Raw genomic sequence first — 19,236 nt, 5'->3', positions numbered from 1 at the left:
ACACTTCTTCAGACCAGATGACTGCAATTGAGAAAGTTACTCAGGCATCAGTGTGTGTTTTGTTCTAAGACATAAGCTGTGGAAGATTGCCTGTTGTGAAGAGACTCCAAGCTTATTTTGGCGCTCTCAAAAGGATTCAGGGAGAGCTGTTCTGAGAAACAACTCCACATGCAATATGCCAAGCATTTTAAATAATAAGTGCTGTCCTGGCCTTTATAGAATGATGGAAATGCTGTGCAAGTGCTTTGGAAAAAACTGTGGTTTTCCTACTTGCTGCAAAGGATTGGTTTTTTTGGTTAGTGCTTTGCATACTGAAGTAACAGTATGTAGTACGGTATGTTACTGAAGCAAGCATGTAGTAATGTGTATTACTGTAGTAACTTTTCCTTCTGTAAAGCATTATTGCATATTGCAGTATTATGTATTGCTGCTTCAGTCTGGAAAATGAATCCTGCTAGAGGAAGAATATTAAACTCAGTGTGTAGTCTTAGCAGACCTGTGTTTACAGTAACAAACTAATCTTTCTTAGTCCTACAACTTGTGTAAGTTTGTTAGGTAGCAAATCCTTCCGGTTGGGGGAAAAAAAAAAAAAAATCTACCTATTGTGATGGTATTATAAAACAAAGTTAGCTAGATTGCCTGGTTAGTGACAATCTCCTTTTACAAATCTCAACACGTTTCATTTGTGTTGGATGTGGTCTTTCCTCTTTTCTCTAGACTCTGTCATTATCTGAGTGTTGTCCTCTTAGCATTTTATTTTCTCTTACTCTGCTCTACAGTGTAACATTTTTTTTTTTTCTCCTGCTTATGTTTTTTTTCCTCTCTGATTTTACAACTTGGACATGAGTGTTGCACTTTCTTTTCCTCCACTGTTACTTAATCCCAAGAGTAAAACTGTATGGTTTAGTGCTCTATAGCATACAGTGGTATGCAAAGTAGTGTTTTTCCAGAAAAGTTTTGGGTTACAAAAGGATACAGGAGCTTGGAGATTGTCTATAGTGACAATAAAATACTGTGCAGAGAACCAGAGTGTGCTGGAGTGCTGGGAATGCGATAATACTGTTGTAAAGCTGCTCTGGTACCTCTTTAATGAGCAGAAGTCTGTCAGAGTCAGACTGCGCTAATGTCACTGTCCTGCTTCCAGTACTTGTTTAGCATCATTTTTATCTAGCTTGGCATTTTGGTCTTGTAAAAGAACTTTAGTGTTTTCTTCATAAAATTAATGGAAGATGACATTATAGTAGGATTTGTCATTGTCTGGGGCAGGATTTGGGACAGATGGCAAATTCTGTACCTGTTCATGCAGAGGTTTGTGATGTGGCTCAGTCTTTGCAGCCACTCTTCCAAATCTCCAGGTGATGTATTTTACAACACTCAAAGCCTCTCTTGCACTTAACCTGTTGGTAAGAAGGCATGCTGTGCATCTCTTCTGACTATTACAGTTCTTTGAGCTGTTTTAAGAATAACAGTCAAAGACAGAGTTGATCTTGAGTAGTCTCCCCCACTTCCACCTTTTTCATTTTCTCTGTCTTTTGTCCCCTGAAACTTAAGAATCACAATCTCTTCTGACCGTTTTCCTGGTTATCCCGGCCTCTCAGGCAGCAGTGAGGAAACAAATACAGCACATTTCATGTGTCTGTTTAATTTCAAGGTGCACTGACCTACCAAACTCAGTAGAGCAATTAAGCTACTTTGCTAAATCATTGACTAGTATGTGTATGTACTCTTGAGTGTTTATCATTATTTCATAGTTAAATTACCATGTTTCTGTCTTCCAGACTCCAGAGGAAATACTACACCATCTGCAAAACATCGTAGACTTTGGAAAACATGTCATGAAGCAGTTCTTTGGGGAGAACTATGTTCACCATGGGGTAAATGTTTTATTCTTAAAATAAATGGCTTATGCATTGTAAACACTGAAGTGTTTTGGGGAACACTGAGTGCCAGTAACAGGAATTAATAGGGTTTGCAGATATTCCCGAGGAAGGTAGATAGATATATACACACGCAGGCACGCATGTACCCACACATGAAGCATTTGGATCAGAACAAAGATCCTGCTCTGTGCTGATGAGGTGATTGGATTGTGCTGTGCTTTGAGCTATTTCAAGCTACTAATGAAAAGAATGGTAATTTCTTTGCCCTGCATAAGGTGAGAAGTGAGAGAGAGATTTTTAGACTAACTGCAAAACAAGGGGAGAAACCAGGTTCATGTGAGTTGTCTAGCTTTCTGTGCAGTCAGAGGTAACCTTTTTCCTTGCCACCTGCTCTGTTCTTCAGGGTGGCCAGATCTAGTTAACATCAGAGATTTGAGTGGAAAAGTTACACCTTCTCCTGGAACTTGAGTTACACAATTCTGCCTTGGAAGGGTGGGTTGTGAGACATGGGACGGAATGAAATGGGACTTTTTAATTTGTGAAAAGGACAAAATGATGCAGGTTTCTTCATGCACATGAAACTTCTGACTGAAAATGTTCTTTCTCATGCATTTATTTAAGTTGGTTTTTGGTTTTCATAGTGGAGTAAGTATTGTGTGTGATTGCAGGTACAGATCTTCATATAGATGGTAAATCAGAAGGAGAAGCTGCTGACTGTATAGTTTAGTATACTGTTGTTAATATCCACTGAACTTTGGTATTCCATTTTAAGGCCCCCAAACTAGATATTAATTTCTGTGTTGAAATATATGTTTTCTTTTTTTTTTTTAATAGGAAATTATTCAACTGCCTTTGGACTTCGTAAGACAGCTCTGTTTAAAAATTCAGCCAGAGCGGCCAGGTAAGTGCCAGGGATAGCATTAAAAAGGGGGCCTTCCTCAAGCTGTAAATCATTTTGCTTTATTATAAAGTAAAAAAGCATCATACCTCAGAATATGAGGAAGCTTTTTTTAATGTTTAGACAATGACAAGTTGAAAATTTGTTGTGAAGAAATGGGCGTGTTCTAGAATTGAAAGTTGCATCTGATATTAGTTTCATCAGATTGGGGAAAGAGATCCTCTGTAAGCCTGTGTGTGTTAATTCTTGAACAAGCTTGCAACTTGCTGCGAAGTCCTTTACAAAGGTCAGTGAGGGAGGTGGAAGATGTGTCCCGAAAAAATTGTTTTGATTCCATCAGTTTCTTCTCCTGGACTGGGCAGCAGGGCTTTGGAAGGAAGATAGATAGCTTCAGAAACTCCACACTGAATTGTCTTGTTTTCAATGTTAGTATTTTGCTTGGGGCTAAGCATCTTGCATCTTCTGAGTCATAGCACTCAAGCTGTGTGCAACTTAATGTTCCAGCTTTCCATGTCTCTTCCCGAGAGCTGGGCATCTCTCATTGCAAGGGGTTGCAGTGTTACAGGCTGTGCTGCCTTTAATGACCACCTCCAGGATATGGGGCTGTGCTTGATTTCTCCCGAATCTTACATGGTGTGCTGAGGTCCCCATCCAGAGGTGAAGAGCAAGTACATTTTTCTAGTCCCCTTGGATGGGGCGGGGATTGAGGGGGACAAGTGTGTGGGGTAAGGGTGCACTGACGTTGTGAAACCTTTTGGAACATGCTGTAAGTCTTGAAGTTTGGCAGTCTCTGGTGCATTCCGTGTGAGGTGAAGCACTACAGAATTTGGTGTCAGTTGTTCTTAGCAACACTTGGGTGTATCGTTGTTCATATGTGGCTAAACGTACAGGCAGGTGTAAGCTCTAAAATGGACAAAGAGAAGATGTTCCTCATGGCATGTTCATCTTACGTTCTCAAACGTTCTTGAAAACAGCCAGAAAAGCCTGCTTTAGCAAAGTTCCTTGAAGAAAAATGTGGTATTAAATCCAAGTACTGTAGCCAGTACTTTGATGCCTTTGATCCAGGAAAAAATTGAATTAATTTACATATAGTGAGTACAGGACACACTACTGCTGACTTGTCCTTACCTTTTTGAGAAACAGTTCCACAGTGCCAGAAACCAGCAAGGAAAGTAAGTAGTGTCTAATAAAAGTTACAAAATCAATGATACTCTGGTAGAAGTGAATGATAGAATTTAGTTTTATTTCTTAAAGTTAAATTTTTTGTGTCCGCAGCTCCTGGGGATTTCTTTAGAGGAAGAAATATGGTTGGGAGGAGTTGTCCAAGTGCTTTACAACAGCAAATCTCACTGTTCATTTTTAACAGGAATTTCTTTTTAAACCTCAAGGAAAGAATTTCCTTTAATATTACCTTTCACATAAACCTGTCAAACTTATGAAGGAACTTCTCTAATAGTTCAGATTTCTGGGTCTGTCTGATTTGGCAAGTGGCTTTCAGCTGAATGTGGATGTACTTTTGCTTAAGTTTGGGAAAAGAAAAGAAACCCCAGCATTTTGTTGGAGAAAGGAGGTTTCTTCTTGCTCATGCTAGTGAAGTACAGCATGGAATTGCAGGCTGATGTCTAATGAGGCTTCTGTTTCTGAGATTTTTTTTTTTTCCTACTGCAGTATATTTTTCAGAATGGACATTTTTTCTTAGCAATGGAAACTATAACAGAGCACATGTATCCTGTATGTCTCTTTAGTAACATAGGTATTTGAAAATCTAGGCGTGTATGTTCTTGTTAAATTTGAATTAAATCTCGCAGGCCTTTCTCTGTGCCAAAGGATGTGTGTGGAGGGAGGTTATTTAAAGGCTTTATCTACATAATGCCTCTTAATCTTAGTCTGAAGCCATTTTGCTACTTCATTTCTTCTCAGGATTATATTAAAAAAAAATGCTATTTTTAAAAGGGTGGCCTTAGCAGAGGATATTCTTGTTTTAAGCTGTGAGCTTGTGAGGAGGGGGAAGCTAACTTTTGTTCCTTCTATGTTCCTCTTCACTTCTTTATTATTTTGATGTAAACACTGGAATGGCTAGGAAGAGACTACATACAGACTAAGGAGTTGAGCAAAGCCACTTGCAGGTTCTGTTTAGATTTACACTTTCTCCTGAACTTTGGAATAGTTTATGATATTCCTGCTAGTTTTCACAGATTCTTCTTGACTAGACTGAGGGGTGGTGGTTCATGCAGTTTTACTAAGCAAACATGAGATCACGTCTTTGAATGCAGTAGTAAGTCTCTTTACCTGTTGTCAGCCAATTGAATGCGCTCCCGTCCTGTGTCAGGCCTCACTGATGCCTCTCTTGGGTCAAGCTGGGAGCTGGCCATTAAAAGCAGCTCTTGAGGCACTCTGTGTGCCTATGACAGTTTTGAGGAAACTGGAAACACGTGTTGATAATGGGCAAACTTATGCAAATGCATAATTGGCTAAAGCCTGCTAAACTGTGTCCTGTCTTTCTAAGTTTGCTCCCACCCCCCCACCCCATCTGGTGGACAAGACAACTGCAGAGTAAAATAAACATCCACACACCTAACTTTCTTGTTTGTGGTGTTTGTTTTGTTTTCCCCAGAGTCTCGCTGTGATAAAGATATGGACACTCTTAGTGGTTATGCAATGTGCCTTCCTAATCTTACCAGGCTGCAGACCTATCGTTTTGTGGAACACCGGCCAATCCTCTGCATAGAGATTAAGGTAATTGAATAGGAGAAGATCCTTCTGGGGGTTTTGTTTGCATTTTTTAAGTACATACTGACCAGAGCAGTTTCAAAGGAATGCAGCAGTGGGCTAAGGCAGAGCTCACCGCTTTCACTGTGACTCATAGGATGAAATACGCCCCTCCCTCTTCCAATTCTGGATCTTTCAAAACTTGGGAAATTCCCAGGTGTTACTGGGCTTTTTTGTAGGCCACAGCAGTTTCGTGTGTCCTTATTTCCTAAGTGAGGACTCTAAAATAGCTGGGAATAATATACAGGTTTTAAGCATTGAATGTTGACTGGTATTTTTTTTATTTTCCTTTAACTGGAAAGATTTGCATATTGTGTGCGGTTATATTTCTATAAAGAAATACATTTATATTTATAATCTTGTTTGTTTGTTTGTTTTAGCCAAAGTGTGGCTTCATTCCTTTTTCCAGCCATGTTTCACAGGAGATAAAGCACAAGGTGTGCCGTTACTGTATGCACCAGCATCTAAAGGTAATTTTTTTTTTTGTCATCCTGCTTTCCTTTGACTGTACTGTGCTTTATTTGCTATTCCAGTCTTGCTTTCCTGTTGAAACTCGCTTAAATTTCTGATATGACTAAAGATAGTAGGTGGATACAGATTGGAGTTGTTTTGTGTGAATCTGGTGAGAGATGGAACAAGTTCTGTAGGAAGCTGGAAGCAAACATACAATATTAGTCTTTGAGGACTATTAATGCTGTTGATTGGGTAAACCCCAATGTCAAATTTTCTTTCAAGTACAGCTCACCAAATGCATGGTGGCATTCTGTAACTTATAACAGCATGGAACACACACCGAATTAATTTGACCAATGTCTGTTACGTATCTGAAATCGTGTAACTGTGCCTTACTGTAATTGAATGTTACCTTTCTCCATGCTTTCCACTTGTGAATGCAATTTGAATGACTTGAGCTAAACATGAGTAGGAGGACCCATAGTAGTCATGAATTTTACATTCAGAGGGTTTTAAATGTCATCGGACTTCTGAAGACAGGATGTTAGTGCCACACACCTGACTGTTAAAGTAACTGAGAGTAGTTATTCCAGAAAGAGTGATTAACAGCAGTGGTGTGGGTTTTCAACAGGTAGCAAACGGAAAATGGAAGCGACCAAGCAAATATTGCCCATTGGATCTCTTCTCAGGGTAAGTGTGTAACTTGATTCTGTGTTTTTGCCCCAAAATTTGTGTTACCGATTTCTTTCTCAGATTACTTTGACTTTTGGTGTAGTATTAAGGATGATCAAAGCCTGCTTGTCTGACTTTTACAGTGAGTATTTCTGGTGCTATATACCTCCTTATACCTATTTCAGAAATCACGAGTTGCTTATTGATATACCAGTGCCTTTTGCTACATAACATTAAACCTAAGAGCTGTTTAGATTACTCAGATTTGAATTTCTAATTGTGAACAGTCACTTTGTCTTTGCACTGACTTCAGCATGAGTAACATGCTTAATGGGTGTGTTCACTTCAGGTGCCCAGTTCGGATTCCACAGAGCCCTCCAGGCTTGGGTGTAAACATCTAAAGACTCTGAGAAAACATTCTTGGATTTTATTTATTTTTTTTTTCCCCCCTCTAGAAATAAACAGAGAATGCACTTTGCTTTGAAGAGCTTATTACAGGAGGCACAGAACAACTTGAAAATATTTAAGGTAAACAATCAAATCTCTCTCCTTGCTTTTTTTGTCTTGGCTTTTAAACAATTTGACTTCAGCATCTGAACAGTCAAGATCCTAACCGGCACCATCACTATTGGATGCCACCAAAAGGAGAAAACAGGAAAATTCTTAGTTAGATTTTAAGTTAAGACAGGTAAGTAATAATTTCCCAGAAGTAATTAGTCTGAAAGAATTGCCAAGGAACAACTAATAGAAAAGGACTTTTAAAGATGACCAAAGTTTTAAAACTTTATGTGCTTATTCAGGAGGAAGAAGATCAAGAACTTTGCATGTTGCTGCAGGTATTTTTTTCAATTACTGTTACAGCATTCATGAAGGCCAAATGCACAGCATGCCTCACTGAGGAAATAAAAAGTTGCCTTTTCTATGGCATTAATGTAGGAAAAATACAAAGCAGTAACTGATGGCTTATGCAGATTTTCAGATTAATTCTAGGAAATAAGATTCTTTACAATTTATTTCCAATATTAAACCAAGTTTTTGAATAACTTAAACTTGTATGAACTGTCTTATTTTTTCTATTAGTACAGGTAAATGTCACACCTTTTCTGTCCCTTTTTATGGCTTTCCCTTTTCCAATCTGGCTATAAAGAAGGTTGTTTCACATGCTGCTTTTTCACTATTGACATTATTCAGAAAGAAGTGATAGGACAATGTGCTAAGTATCAGTTCACTTTTATTTTTCTAATTACCTACAGTTGATTAAGTTGGGAAAGTAGCACTTGATTTAAATGGGCTTTTTGGTCCTAATTCAAAGGTTGTTACCTGTGGTATCTGATTAAACTTAAGAGGGCAAATTTGCAAGAGATTGGGAATGCATGTATTTGTATGCAGACTGTTAATAACGTTTTTCTGTGCTATGTGTCTTAAAATATTAAATCTGATGCTTTGATTAACTAAGTATGAATAACTGGATTTCATGAAGTGCCTAAATTTTTTTTTTTTCTCATTTGCAGAATGGGGAGCTAATTTATGGCTGTAAAGATGACCAGGACTGTGTGTCTGACTGGAACGAACTTGCTTGTCACTTAAAACCTTTCTTTTTTCCTTCCAATGGGTTGGTCAGTGGGCCACACTGTACAAGGACAATTGTTAAAGAACTAATCCATGTTATAACTATGACGCTACTAAGTAGTACTGATGCCTGCAGGGCAGGTGATATGAAGACAGTTCCCGTTTCACAAGGAAGAAGCTACTGTGAAGCAAGTGCTTTCAATAAGGAGCTAGTAAGAAATGGTAAGAAATAATTTCTTGAGTGTTGTCAGTAGTTAACTGTTATCATGTAATGATTCAGATCTTTGCCTCTTGTTTGCTGTTTAATACCAATGTGGAATGGAAACAGTGGAGTTTTAGTGACATTTATAAAATGAGTTCTGAGCTGCATAACTGCTAGATAAGTGTTTTTAATATGACCTTGTAGTGAGCAGTTTTAGTGCTGTACCTAATGACAGGGGTAAAAATCAATTCAGAAGGTGAAGAAAAAAAGGAAGAAAATACCAGGTTGAGCTAATATAAATTCCCCACTCGTTTGAAATACCTACAATGGTTATGTTGTGTGTGATGAAGTCTGGCTGCTTTGGTTGGTTTGTTACATGACACCTGTTTCTTGCCTTTCCCTGCTCCTCCTGTCAGCCCTCGCCAGCCAGGGTGTAGCTCATTTTCTTTTCTACTACTACTCCACTCCTGGTAGAGAGAAAGGTACAAATACTGGAGGGAAAAGGAATGGGAAGTGAGAGTTGGAAAACTAAATAAAGTTAATTCCTCAGTGCCTAAGTTTTGTAAAGCTCTAATTATTCAAGATGCTGCTAGGTATCCTAATTACACAAACAGCTTTTTGAGGAAGAGCTTTTCTTACTCTGCTTTTTGAGGAAGAGCTTTTTCATCGCTGGTTGGTTTTGTTGTATTGTGTTGGCGGAAGAGCTATCTTACAGAAATGATAGCAAATACAAATCTGTTTATACTATATTAAAAAGATGTGATATCTGAAATGCTAAATGACTTTCTGGGAACAGTTCATACTGTTGAAAGTGAATTTGTGGTGACTTCAAACTCATATGAAAAATCTCTCTTGTAGACTCGGAGAAGTAGATTGCAATGGAAGTGTGTGGGTTTTGGTGTGTTGTTTTTTGGTTGGTGGGGTTGTTTGTTTTTTTTTTTTTTTTGAGTAATTGGTAGAGTTGTATACCAGGTGTTTTATTCTGCAGTCAAATATGTGCTGTTTAAATGTGCAGGTTATACATGCACCTGGCACAGTGTTTGGAAACTGAAGTGTTCTGAATGACACTCATGTCTGCCTTATTTGAAAATACATTTTCTTCTAGGTAAACATAAATTGGAAAGCTCTGGTTTACCGAGGGGTTGTCTCCTTTATAAAACCCTTCAGGCTCAGATGCTTGACATGCTGGATATTGAGGGACTCTATCCTTTGTACAGTAGAGTTGAGCAGTACTTAGAGGAATTTCCTGAAGAGAGGTAAGACTTGATGGCTTTTCTTTCCAGTTCTCATTAAGCAGGTACACAGACAAGACTGGCTCTATGCAGACACGACCATTTGTTCTCCCTTGTTATATTGCGTACACCCTTCCTTTATGATACTGCGTATTCTGAATTTCTAATTTGAAATACCAGATAACATAAAAGATGAGTTTTATTGTTAAAAGTTTTGTTGCCAGTCACTTTGACCTGAATTTTTAAGTAATGATTATGGGAAGGTCACAACAGGGTAAGAGAGAAAATGCCTTGTTCCTTAGTAGTGGAGGTTGTATATTTGAGGAAAGGTACAGTAAGACAGATGGTTGGTTTCTCCTGCGTTCAGTACCTGCAGAGCCAGGGCTATGGCTGCAGTAACTCAAGTCTGTATTGGCCTACCTACAACCTGCCCTTTAAAACCCCAGATTTGATATTCAGCAGCAATCCAGCCTGTGCCTGCAAGATCTTACAGAAGGTGTGAATCTGCTATTGCCCAGCCTGCCCTCGTTGCGTGATAATAGCTCCAAAGGCTGGGTTGTAACCCACATCACAAGTAATCAAATCATACTTGAGGCACAAGAATCTTCAGCTTATGGTGTTTCTTGCCCGTGAAGAAATACTGGGCATTGCAAGCTGCTACATTTGTTCTCAACTAAAGCTTCTTAGTTGTAACAATAATTGCTATAAAAAGCCTTGATTTGGATGCCGCTGCATTGTTGGGCTGTAACTTGCCCCTGTAATTCTGCCGTTGCTCACACGAGGGCACTCTGGCTTCACTTGCAAGACGTTGCTGCCTGTGCTCCTTCAGCTCTTTGGACTCCTCTTGGAGTTGAAGGGTTATTTTATGGGCAACGGTTTGGCCTTAAGTTCTGCTTAAATCTTGCAGTGTGGCTTACTTGTATATTTATACATTCAACAAATAATTAGAAAGTGTATTCTTTCATCTGTGGGGTGTTTGCATGCTGCAAACTCCACTTCTACGCATTCAGCTTTTCAGGAGTTCACGTATTTAACATGGGAAGGAAGGTGGCCAAATAATCCCTCCCTTTGCTGGCACACATCATGAAGCTGGGGGCAGAGCAGGGCCTTGTCAGATAAGTGTGTACCCCCAATGTTTTCAGCCAGGCCTCTGGGAGCTCCTGCAAGTATTAACCTGTTGCCATGTTTATCGGTGTTATTGTTGGTTTCTTCTAATCTGAGTATCTGGGCTGCTGAAGAAGGATCTCACTGAAAAACAGTAAATCATCTTGGCTGTCAGTAAATCTTCTTTTAAATTTTATTTAGAAGTACGTTACAGATAGATGGACCTTACAATGAAGCATTTTATGAGAAGCTGCTAGATCTTTCAACTGAAGATGATGGGACAGTAGCATTTGCGTTAACAAAGGTACTTTTCCTGTGCATGTTGCTGAAGCTTTAGTCTGTCAATTTTAATAAACACCTGTCTCACTGGATAGTGTGTTAGCATCACCGCTGGCTGACAGAGGTTGGTATGGTTAAAGTTCTTAATTGTGATAGAGTGTACCTTTATGGCAGAAGCAGTTAAAACCAAACAAGTTTAGCACCAGTTCTTGAGAAAAGAATAAAGCTGGTTATTTCTTTCTAGACTGAGGAAGCATTTATTATTTGCATGAACTGGTGCTGTTTTGGCCTTCAAGAAAAGTAGCTGTAGGAGATAAACATGATTCTTACACAGGATGCTGTAAAACCACTTGGTCCTGCTAACTATCTGTTATAGAAATAATTTCCAGCTCTTAAAGTACTAATATACTGACTATACTAATGCCTTTACTAAAGAATACTGTTCTTTATAAAAGGCAAACACAAATACAAAGAAAATTTGTTATTTTTATGTTGTATAGGTGCAGCAGTACAGAATAGCAATGACTGCTAAAGATTGCTCCATCATGATTGCCCTTTCACCCTGTCTACAAGATGAATGGTAAGAGAGACCTGGTTTTGAATGACTCCTCCTCGGTTAGAAATTGAAGATGTGTTTGCATGGTTCAGTCAATTCAAGTAACTTTAAAAAAGTGTGGCGGGCTTTTTGGAGGGGGGGGGGTTGGGGGCGTGTCCAAATATTTGGCCGTGAGCATGTTAGTAAGGTAGAGTTCTCATTTAAGACATTTAGGACAAATGTCTGTTTCTGAAGAGCTTTAAGTTGGTAAAAAGGGTGAAGGTTTTTATGTTTACGCCCTTCTTGAAATTTGAATTGATGACTGTTCATAGTATATGTACGTGGTTTTAACTAGGTACAATTCCTCTGCCTTGGTGTCCTCATATGAGAGATTTTTCAAGATGAGTTGCCTTTAACTGCCTAATTAGAATAAAAACAAGGCAGTAATCAAGAGGTGACATCTTTCACTGTAAGGCAGGAGGCTTTGCCACAACATTACCTATTTTGACTTGTGTCAGCAGTAACAGTCTGCTCTTATGTAGGGGGGTTTGCTTTACCAAAGCCTTGTTATTTTAGAGAATGTTGTTTCCTGCGTTTGCCCTGCAGTTCTGAATAAAATGTTGATGATGGAGATGACTTGTGCAATGGCTGACTTACTTAATATTAAGCCCTCCATCCTTCAGTATGCTTGGACACTAGTTCTGATACTAAATTTGTATTACCTTGAACTTAAGTAGGAGTTGCAGTGATTCTTTCTGCTTCTGGTAGCTAATAAGGCTGTGGCTTTGTGTGCATACCACCTAGAAACAGACTAGACTTACTAAATACAAAGAGACAGTAATTGAGAGTAATATTTTGACTTAAGCCATGTGGAAGCTGAAAGGGAAACAACAGGAAGAGGTCCCAGCAAGTTCACTTTAAGACTAGTGAAGCTATAGTTTCCTAAGAGCTACATTAGCTGAAGTTTATTTTCTTAGGCTCCCATGAAAATTCCAAGATAAACATTAGAGTCACTTTTGCAAGGGGACTCGGGATACACAAATGAAAAATGTTAGTTTCAGTGACTCAGATGTGCAATACGGTTTTCTTTTCCAGCTCTGAGCAAAGACCTGTGGTACTAACATCCAAATCAAGATTCACCTTTTCTGTTTCTGTCCTGGACCTTGATCTAAAACCATATGAAAGCATTCCTCACCAGTACAAACTTGATGGCAAGATAGTAAACTATTATTTGAAGAATGTACAGGCCAAAGATGACCCAGTTATGTCCAATCTCTTCAAGGAGAATGAAGACTGCACATTAGTTCTCCATAAAGTGTAACTGTTTCCTTAAGGTTATTTTTATTCAAACACATTAGAAAGTGAAAGATTATGGAATACAATTATGGTGATTTTTTTTTTCTTTTCTATTGTGTTCAGTGCATTTTTTCAGCTGTGAATGTTTTTGCTTTAAGAAATGATTTCTAATTGGTATGCCTTTTCAAAGACATGGAATAGCACTAAACCACGCATTTGCTATATAACCTTAATGAATGTATTTAATAGGACAGAACAGATAATGTGCCATACCTTGGAACTAGAGGACAGATCAAATTAATACTAAAAGTCTACTTCCTTAGAATGGAAAGAGCACAGAACTAAAGGTTTCCTGAAGTATTGCACTAACATAGAAAACCTAATTACTAACAAGAGAAATGCCTTGGAGCTTGTGCTTCAAGTCTCACTCATGCCTACTAGGAAGAGGGAATGCTCTGACAAAACCCAATCTAAAACTTTAGCATTAAGTCCACTGAAAATACAACTGAAGTGGCTACTCAAGTGTTACTGATCTACAGAAGTACCATGTTACTGCAGAACACTTTTCAGTACTAATGCATGAGATTAAGAACACCACACTGCCTCCAGAAGGTTTGTGATCACCTTGTATCTACCTAAAGCTTCTGAAACTAAGTGAAGAGGGTTAAAGGTAAGCGTCTTTGAGTTTTATGTGATAGCTGGGCTTAACTCATCTGACATACTGGTCTTTTATTTTCTATACATTATATGCTGCTATTGAAGGTGAAACCACAGCTCGCTCTTACGTAACTTAAACTGAGCTATAAGAATAATATATTCCGAGTTTTACAGATTATTTCAGGTCTTTCAGATTGTGTCAAATGTTGGCATTATTTCACTGATACCGCACATGCATGAGCAGCTGCTTTCAGGCTCGTTCTTTTTAAGTAAGTGACACAGAAGAAAGGTGACAGTATCTGATTTTCTGTGCTGAAGCTGCAGGGGCTCACTTTCTCATGATGAGTACTGGAGCTAAGCTTGTGACACTCTTGAGCAATTTAATGATGGTTTTACTTTGTAAACATTGGTATGGGCAGCTGAAGTCTTGTGAGATGTTGCAGTAAAAGCCATCCTCAAGGAAGATCCTGAGTTGGAGACTGAGGATATATTCAAAACTGAGGGTAGTATGATAAAATCTACAGCCGCTTTTCCCATACACTTGGGGTATTACACACCCTGAAATGCGCAGAGAGATGCTAGGCAAGCTACAGTGAACTGCTGTTACCTGGATACAGTGTGTGCTTACTGGTAATGTTTTTCAGAATAGTGTAGGTTAACATTTAAAAAAATATATTTATATTGGGATCTTGCTGTAATGTTTGAATTGTTCCATTTTACCTGAAATTCAAAAAGCAAAAGCAGAAACTCCTGTATATTGGCACAACTCAAGGAAGAAATAGGAAATGGAGAGTAACACCACTCGCACAGCGACAGAGCTCTCCTGTGAGCTGTGACCCATGTTAGCAGTCTCTTGTATTCCACTTCCAGGTGACAGTGTGCCTTTCTGGGATAGGATTGTGGGCTGCTCTCACTGAAATGTGATACTTCAACAGTGCCATCAGCTGGTAGTGGGCAGTGGTATTAACCCCTTCTTTCCAAAGAAAATCTGGGGGGAAAGAGAGCTATTGTTAGATCCAGAAATCCTCCAGCTGTTAGACAAGGGGAGGAAGGAAGGACTATCCATGGCTGGAAAGTTGCAGGTTTTTATGCTGTTCTGTTTACACACATATAAAATGTGTGTAAAGTTAATGTATGTGCTGATTGAACAGTTTCATTTTCACGCAAGAAGGAGCTAAAGATGAACTAAATGAAAGGTTACACAAAACTAGCTAAACCAGTAACATGTCAGTGGATAAAATAGCTTGTCTACTGGATTCCAAACTTGAAATCAGTCTGCCTTACATCTAATAAGGTATTTTATTATAGAGTTGCTGTTCATCAAAACTTAATCTCTGGCATTGCTCAGCTGTAGATTCTGACCAAAACCAATCCAGCCTGTCAGTTTTTCCTGACCTACCAGAAAAGTAGGAGACTATTTCAGTGATCAAATAGTGGATTCTTAAAATTATGGTATTATAAACATATGGTTGCCTTAGTTCTTGATTTCTCCACCTATTTCACCATTGCTATAAAATATTTTGTCATAACTTAGAAATGGAGCGGGCAGCTGTACTGCTTGTATGGTTAGAGCAGCTGTGGACTTGAAAAGGAAGTCTCCTAATATTACTCGAGGGGCCACAGTTAGTTGGTGGTTTTGGCCCCTTCGTTCCAGGACCAACAACTGTTGCTCTCTACCTGAGAAGGACATGGCTTACAATCACATCGGTTTGGTTTGGATAAGGTGGTTTGGTTCTGCTAGCTAGTGCAGAGCAGGAGCTCTCTGGAAAAATGCTGAGAGCTCACAAATAAGTTAGTGGTACATCTGATGGAAGGGAAGGAAGATTACAAGGCATCTGCCTTATCTGTTTTGTTTCTTCAGGGATGAATACATGAAATGTGATGCTTTTGTAACGTGTTACCTACTACAATTTCCTCCTAGAATTAGGAAATCAAAACAAAGCACTGCAGTGAGCAGTAGTTAACTCGTCCATCTCTCTTTACAGAAGTGTAATGGTCCTTTCTTGTTTAGTTTAATGCTGTCTCAACACTTACATTGTGGAAAAAAGTTACTTCATACAGTTACACCCCCCCCCCCCCTTTTTTTTAAGCATAGTATGTCTTTGAAATCTTCAAATTGTCTACTTCCACCCTAATTTAATGAGAACGCTATTTAACTCTTTGTTCTAGGAGTCTCTTACTGTTCTCTTGTCATTTTAAAATCACTGTACTTTTACAGAGCTGTGAAATGAAATGGATTTTTATGGACTTGATTTTGACAGTGCATGATCTTTTAACACTTTCCAGGTATCTAGAAAATGTTAAGAAGATAAACCACTCTGGTACATTAATGATTCAGAAAGATAAATTTATAATGGAATCACTCTGTACATGTAACTATTTTATTTGGCATTTTTGTATTTAAATGGCTGTATTTATTTTCATGTCATGACAATTTATATATAACGTGCCATAATTGTACAGATAGCATGTTTTATGAGTATGGTTTCTAAATGGAAAATAACTTAATGTTTATATTCAATAAAATTATAGACTGTGTAACACAATATCTTAATTAAAACTACTTTTGAAATTGCTACCTGTTGTAAGTCATGCTGCTATTCATTTTTCCAAGCCAACCACTTTGATCAGATTCTCGAGAGCTGTCTCAATCCCAAACAGAAGCAGCATGCTTCGGAAGCAGGCGGGTGCATTTTCAATAGTTGCCATGTTCTGCTCCAAGACTGCAAGAAAAATGTAACAATGAACATTATTTTCAAACAGTTGCACTATTAACTGAAAGTAGCTGTCAGTGCTGTATTTTTGGATAAACCAGGTTACCTGCTGTCTGGAAGATGAAGACATACTTGTTTTTGTAAGCCCTTTTAAATTATACAAGAGGTGAAGCTTAGCTGCTTGCTAAACTGGGCTTTGTTTGCCTGGTTGGGCTCTGCAAAGATGTATGTTGGGCAAAGAAGGGGACAGGCATTCTACTCAAAAACTCAGAAACGGTCTCTGGAGTGAATGATGTTACCTTGCTGTGGTACTTTAGTCAGAAGGTCCAGAACAGGTGTAGTTCTCCCTTCTTCATCTATATGTATCTTCCAGACAATCATTAATTCAAACCTGTATCATGTGCACAGAAAAGTTAGTTAGGTGTTGCCTAGTTAACTGTCTTAAAGATCTTTAAGGTTTCTTCAAAGCAGAAAGTACAGTATTGGGAGGTTTGTGCTCATTATGCTCTTTAACAAAATTCACCTCAGGTAATGCAACTTGCCCAGCTCTGTGTTTGGGAACCAGAACTACTTCTATTTGAACCAAGGAAAACCAGTAATCTATTGCCAAGGAAAGGTTCCAGGTACATTCAAATTTTCAACCTCAAGGGCTTTTTGCCCTGGTTCTTGTCTATGTCTCTCATGAACAGTAAGTGTCCCTAGTGCAGTGGTAAAAATTAAGAGAGGAAAGAAAAATGAGAGAGAGTGCATCTCCCTGCCCCACCCCTTGCATAATATCTGTGGCCAGGTATTGTGCTTAGATACACAGATGAGAATAGTGGTGTTCTAATAGGTTTGGAATAAAGCCCACCCTGACATTGTTAGACATGGCATTTTTAGAATAAAATACAGGGATAAATATATCCAAGGCCTAGATTCCTGCATTTGGTTGCTTTTAATTAAAAAAAAAAAACAAAACAAAAAAAAACCAACCAACAATCACTACTCCTTCAAGAGTATTTTTGATGGTTTTGCAAGGCTAATAATAATTTTCAGCTTTTGCAGTGGGACAAGATCACTGCACCACACTAAAAGAACAATTAGGCAGTTGGCTTCTGCAGGGGAAGAGTTTGTCTAGTCAAGTACACACAGGAATTACTCTAGAACTACAGTCATAGTAGTTCTGCTGCTTTGTAACATCCCATCTGCTTTTACTGCATTTTGTATTCCTCTCCAGTCCCTGCTTTTAGGAGTATTCCTGATAGCAAGGAAGGCTTTCCTAATCCAAAGCTGATCTGCACAATAACAAGTAATTTCTCAGTGCTGTTTGACCAATCATGACTGTAAAAGTTTCCTTTAAATACAATTTGTCAGCCTTTTGCCACTTCATTGTTAAAAATCCTTTGAGAATTTCCGCACAGCTTGTTCTGGGATTTTACAAACAAATTAATATGCAAGTGTATTTTCTACCAACCCACTGAAATGATTTTTAAATTCTTGTATTTTGTGATTGTGGGTGAGAGGGAGTGTGTAATGAAACTTGACACCTGTCAACATGAAGAGAAACTGTAAAATAAAACAGCTTATTTTGTAACTAACTCTGATGGTCCAACAACAATTCATTTTGAATGAATGCATCTCAGAGTTAAAGCATTCAGCTTTAAATGGCAGCTTGGGCACTACAGTGCTGAGACTATCTATTATGGTTTATTTGCTAGTTCTACAAACAAATGTGACAGAGGGAGCTATGCTTTATTTCCAGTTTTTTCCATATAAATTAATGCATATTATAGCAAAGATGTAATAGGAGAAGGGAATGGTCTGGTCCCTTCACAAAATAGTTACTTTTCTTGGCCCTTACAGAATTGCTGACAGTGACAATTATATTGTCTTACATGAAACGTCAACGATTTTTTTTCTTTTACTCAATTTAAAAACCCAAACCTGCTAGAACATGTCTAGCAGGGAGCCCAAACAAATCCAGCATGTGTGGTAGAGTAATAATCATAAATGGCAGTGAAGTGATCCCCTCCATCTAACTGATGTACTTCTAAAACAGTGGAAAAATATAGCTGCAGTTGCTTTCAGTAACGTGCTAAATGTGATTTTCTTTCCATTCTTCAATGGAAAGAAGACCAAAGAACTGTGCTGTGTGCTCATTGTACCTCTGACCACAGAAGAAAGTATGAGCTGTAATTGACAGGCTGCCACCCTGGCCTTTGCCTGCAAGAATGGATAAAGCTCCTTCGTTCAGGCCCAGGGGGGAAAATCCTGCCTTATCTCATAGAGGATGGTTGCCAGTGGCCCACCCTGTCACAATAGGAGGGATGTTGGCCTCAGCATCTCTTCTGCCCATTGCTCTGGTCATGTAATGCAGAAAGAAAACCAAGATAGAACAAATCCAGCCAAACCTGACGTTTTCTGATGCGTGAGAAGGAGGATGCATCCCATATTCCTAAACTTTGAATTTAGACTCTTCGTTGTGGCATAAGCTTCCAAAACCAAGACAGTAATAGATTTTTTTTTTTTCTTAAAATGCAAATTAAAAGCCTGCGAGAGCCCTTTATCTTTTTCCACTTAGCTTTTTAAAAGAGTGGGTACACACAGTAGCAATACAATTGATTGACTTATCTAACAAGGCCACATGCACATGACCTGTGTATATATATTTGGGGGGGGGTGGTGGTAATTTTTTCTCCTAGTGTTTTTAATGTGTAGCTATAGCCCTAAAATGTAACACACATCATCTAATCCCTGTGTTTAGAGGCATTATAAAGCAAAGAGTGACTTAATGTTCAAGCAGATTGATTATGTATATAGATTGTCAATACGTATTTCACAATCCTTTATATCTGCATAAATCAAGAAACACATTTATTGGCTTACCCAGAATGTTTAGGGTTCCTTAGAATTATATAATCCCCCAGCAGTCCTTCCGGAAGGGTTACAATGTCAGGATATTTGCCCTGTGAATAAACAGGTTATAAAAGGGTATAA

The 19,236-nt window shown here is 38.6% G+C and overlaps 2 protein-coding genes across 6 annotated transcripts in view; one reads left to right on the top strand and one right to left on the bottom strand.

Moving 5' to 3' along the window:
- Positions 1–12,975, top strand: part of IPPK (inositol-pentakisphosphate 2-kinase) — a 32,506-nt gene extending 19,531 nt beyond the window's left edge. For all 3 annotated transcript variants that reach the window (XM_029995921.1, XM_029995920.1, XM_029995919.2), the window contains 11 exons: positions 1,779–1,874; positions 2,715–2,781; positions 5,393–5,514; positions 5,928–6,017; positions 6,632–6,690; positions 7,128–7,200; positions 8,184–8,463; positions 9,549–9,699; positions 10,981–11,083; positions 11,559–11,638; positions 12,689–12,975. In XM_029995921.1, the coding sequence (XP_029851781.1) occupies positions 1,779–1,874; positions 2,715–2,781; positions 5,393–5,514; positions 5,928–6,017; positions 6,632–6,690; positions 7,128–7,200; positions 8,184–8,463; positions 9,549–9,699; positions 10,981–11,083; positions 11,559–11,638; positions 12,689–12,914 (1,347 nt within the window). In that variant the 3' untranslated portion in view covers positions 12,915–12,975. The remainder of the gene's footprint in view (positions 1–1,778; positions 1,875–2,714; positions 2,782–5,392; positions 5,515–5,927; positions 6,018–6,631; positions 6,691–7,127; positions 7,201–8,183; positions 8,464–9,548; positions 9,700–10,980; positions 11,084–11,558; positions 11,639–12,688) is intronic.
- LOC115333254 (centromere protein P) overlaps positions 3,112–19,236 on the bottom strand; it is a 166,212-nt gene continuing 150,087 nt past the window's right edge. Inside the window, exons 7-10 of one of the 3 annotated variants that reach the window (XM_041118802.1) lie at positions 19,126–19,205; positions 16,560–16,651; positions 16,126–16,269; positions 3,112–3,681 (exon numbers count right to left, since the gene is read on the bottom strand). In XM_041118802.1, coding sequence (XP_040974736.1) covers positions 16,148–16,269; positions 16,560–16,651; positions 19,126–19,205 — 294 coding nt within the window. In that variant the 3' untranslated portion in view covers positions 3,112–3,681; positions 16,126–16,147. Of the gene's footprint in view, positions 3,682–7,120; positions 8,935–15,769; positions 16,270–16,559; positions 16,652–19,125; positions 19,206–19,236 lie in introns of those variants that run through there. The other 2 variants (XM_041118803.1, XM_029995949.1) reach the window with 2 other exon arrangements.

Source organism: Aquila chrysaetos, chromosome 20 (assembly GCF_900496995.4).
Source record: "Aquila chrysaetos chrysaetos chromosome 20, bAquChr1.4, whole genome shotgun sequence".
NCBI lineage: Eukaryota > Metazoa > Chordata > Aves > Accipitriformes > Accipitridae > Aquila > Aquila chrysaetos.
The sequence above is the reverse complement of the archived record's forward strand: the minus strand, read 5'-3'. Positions and strand labels throughout refer to the sequence as shown.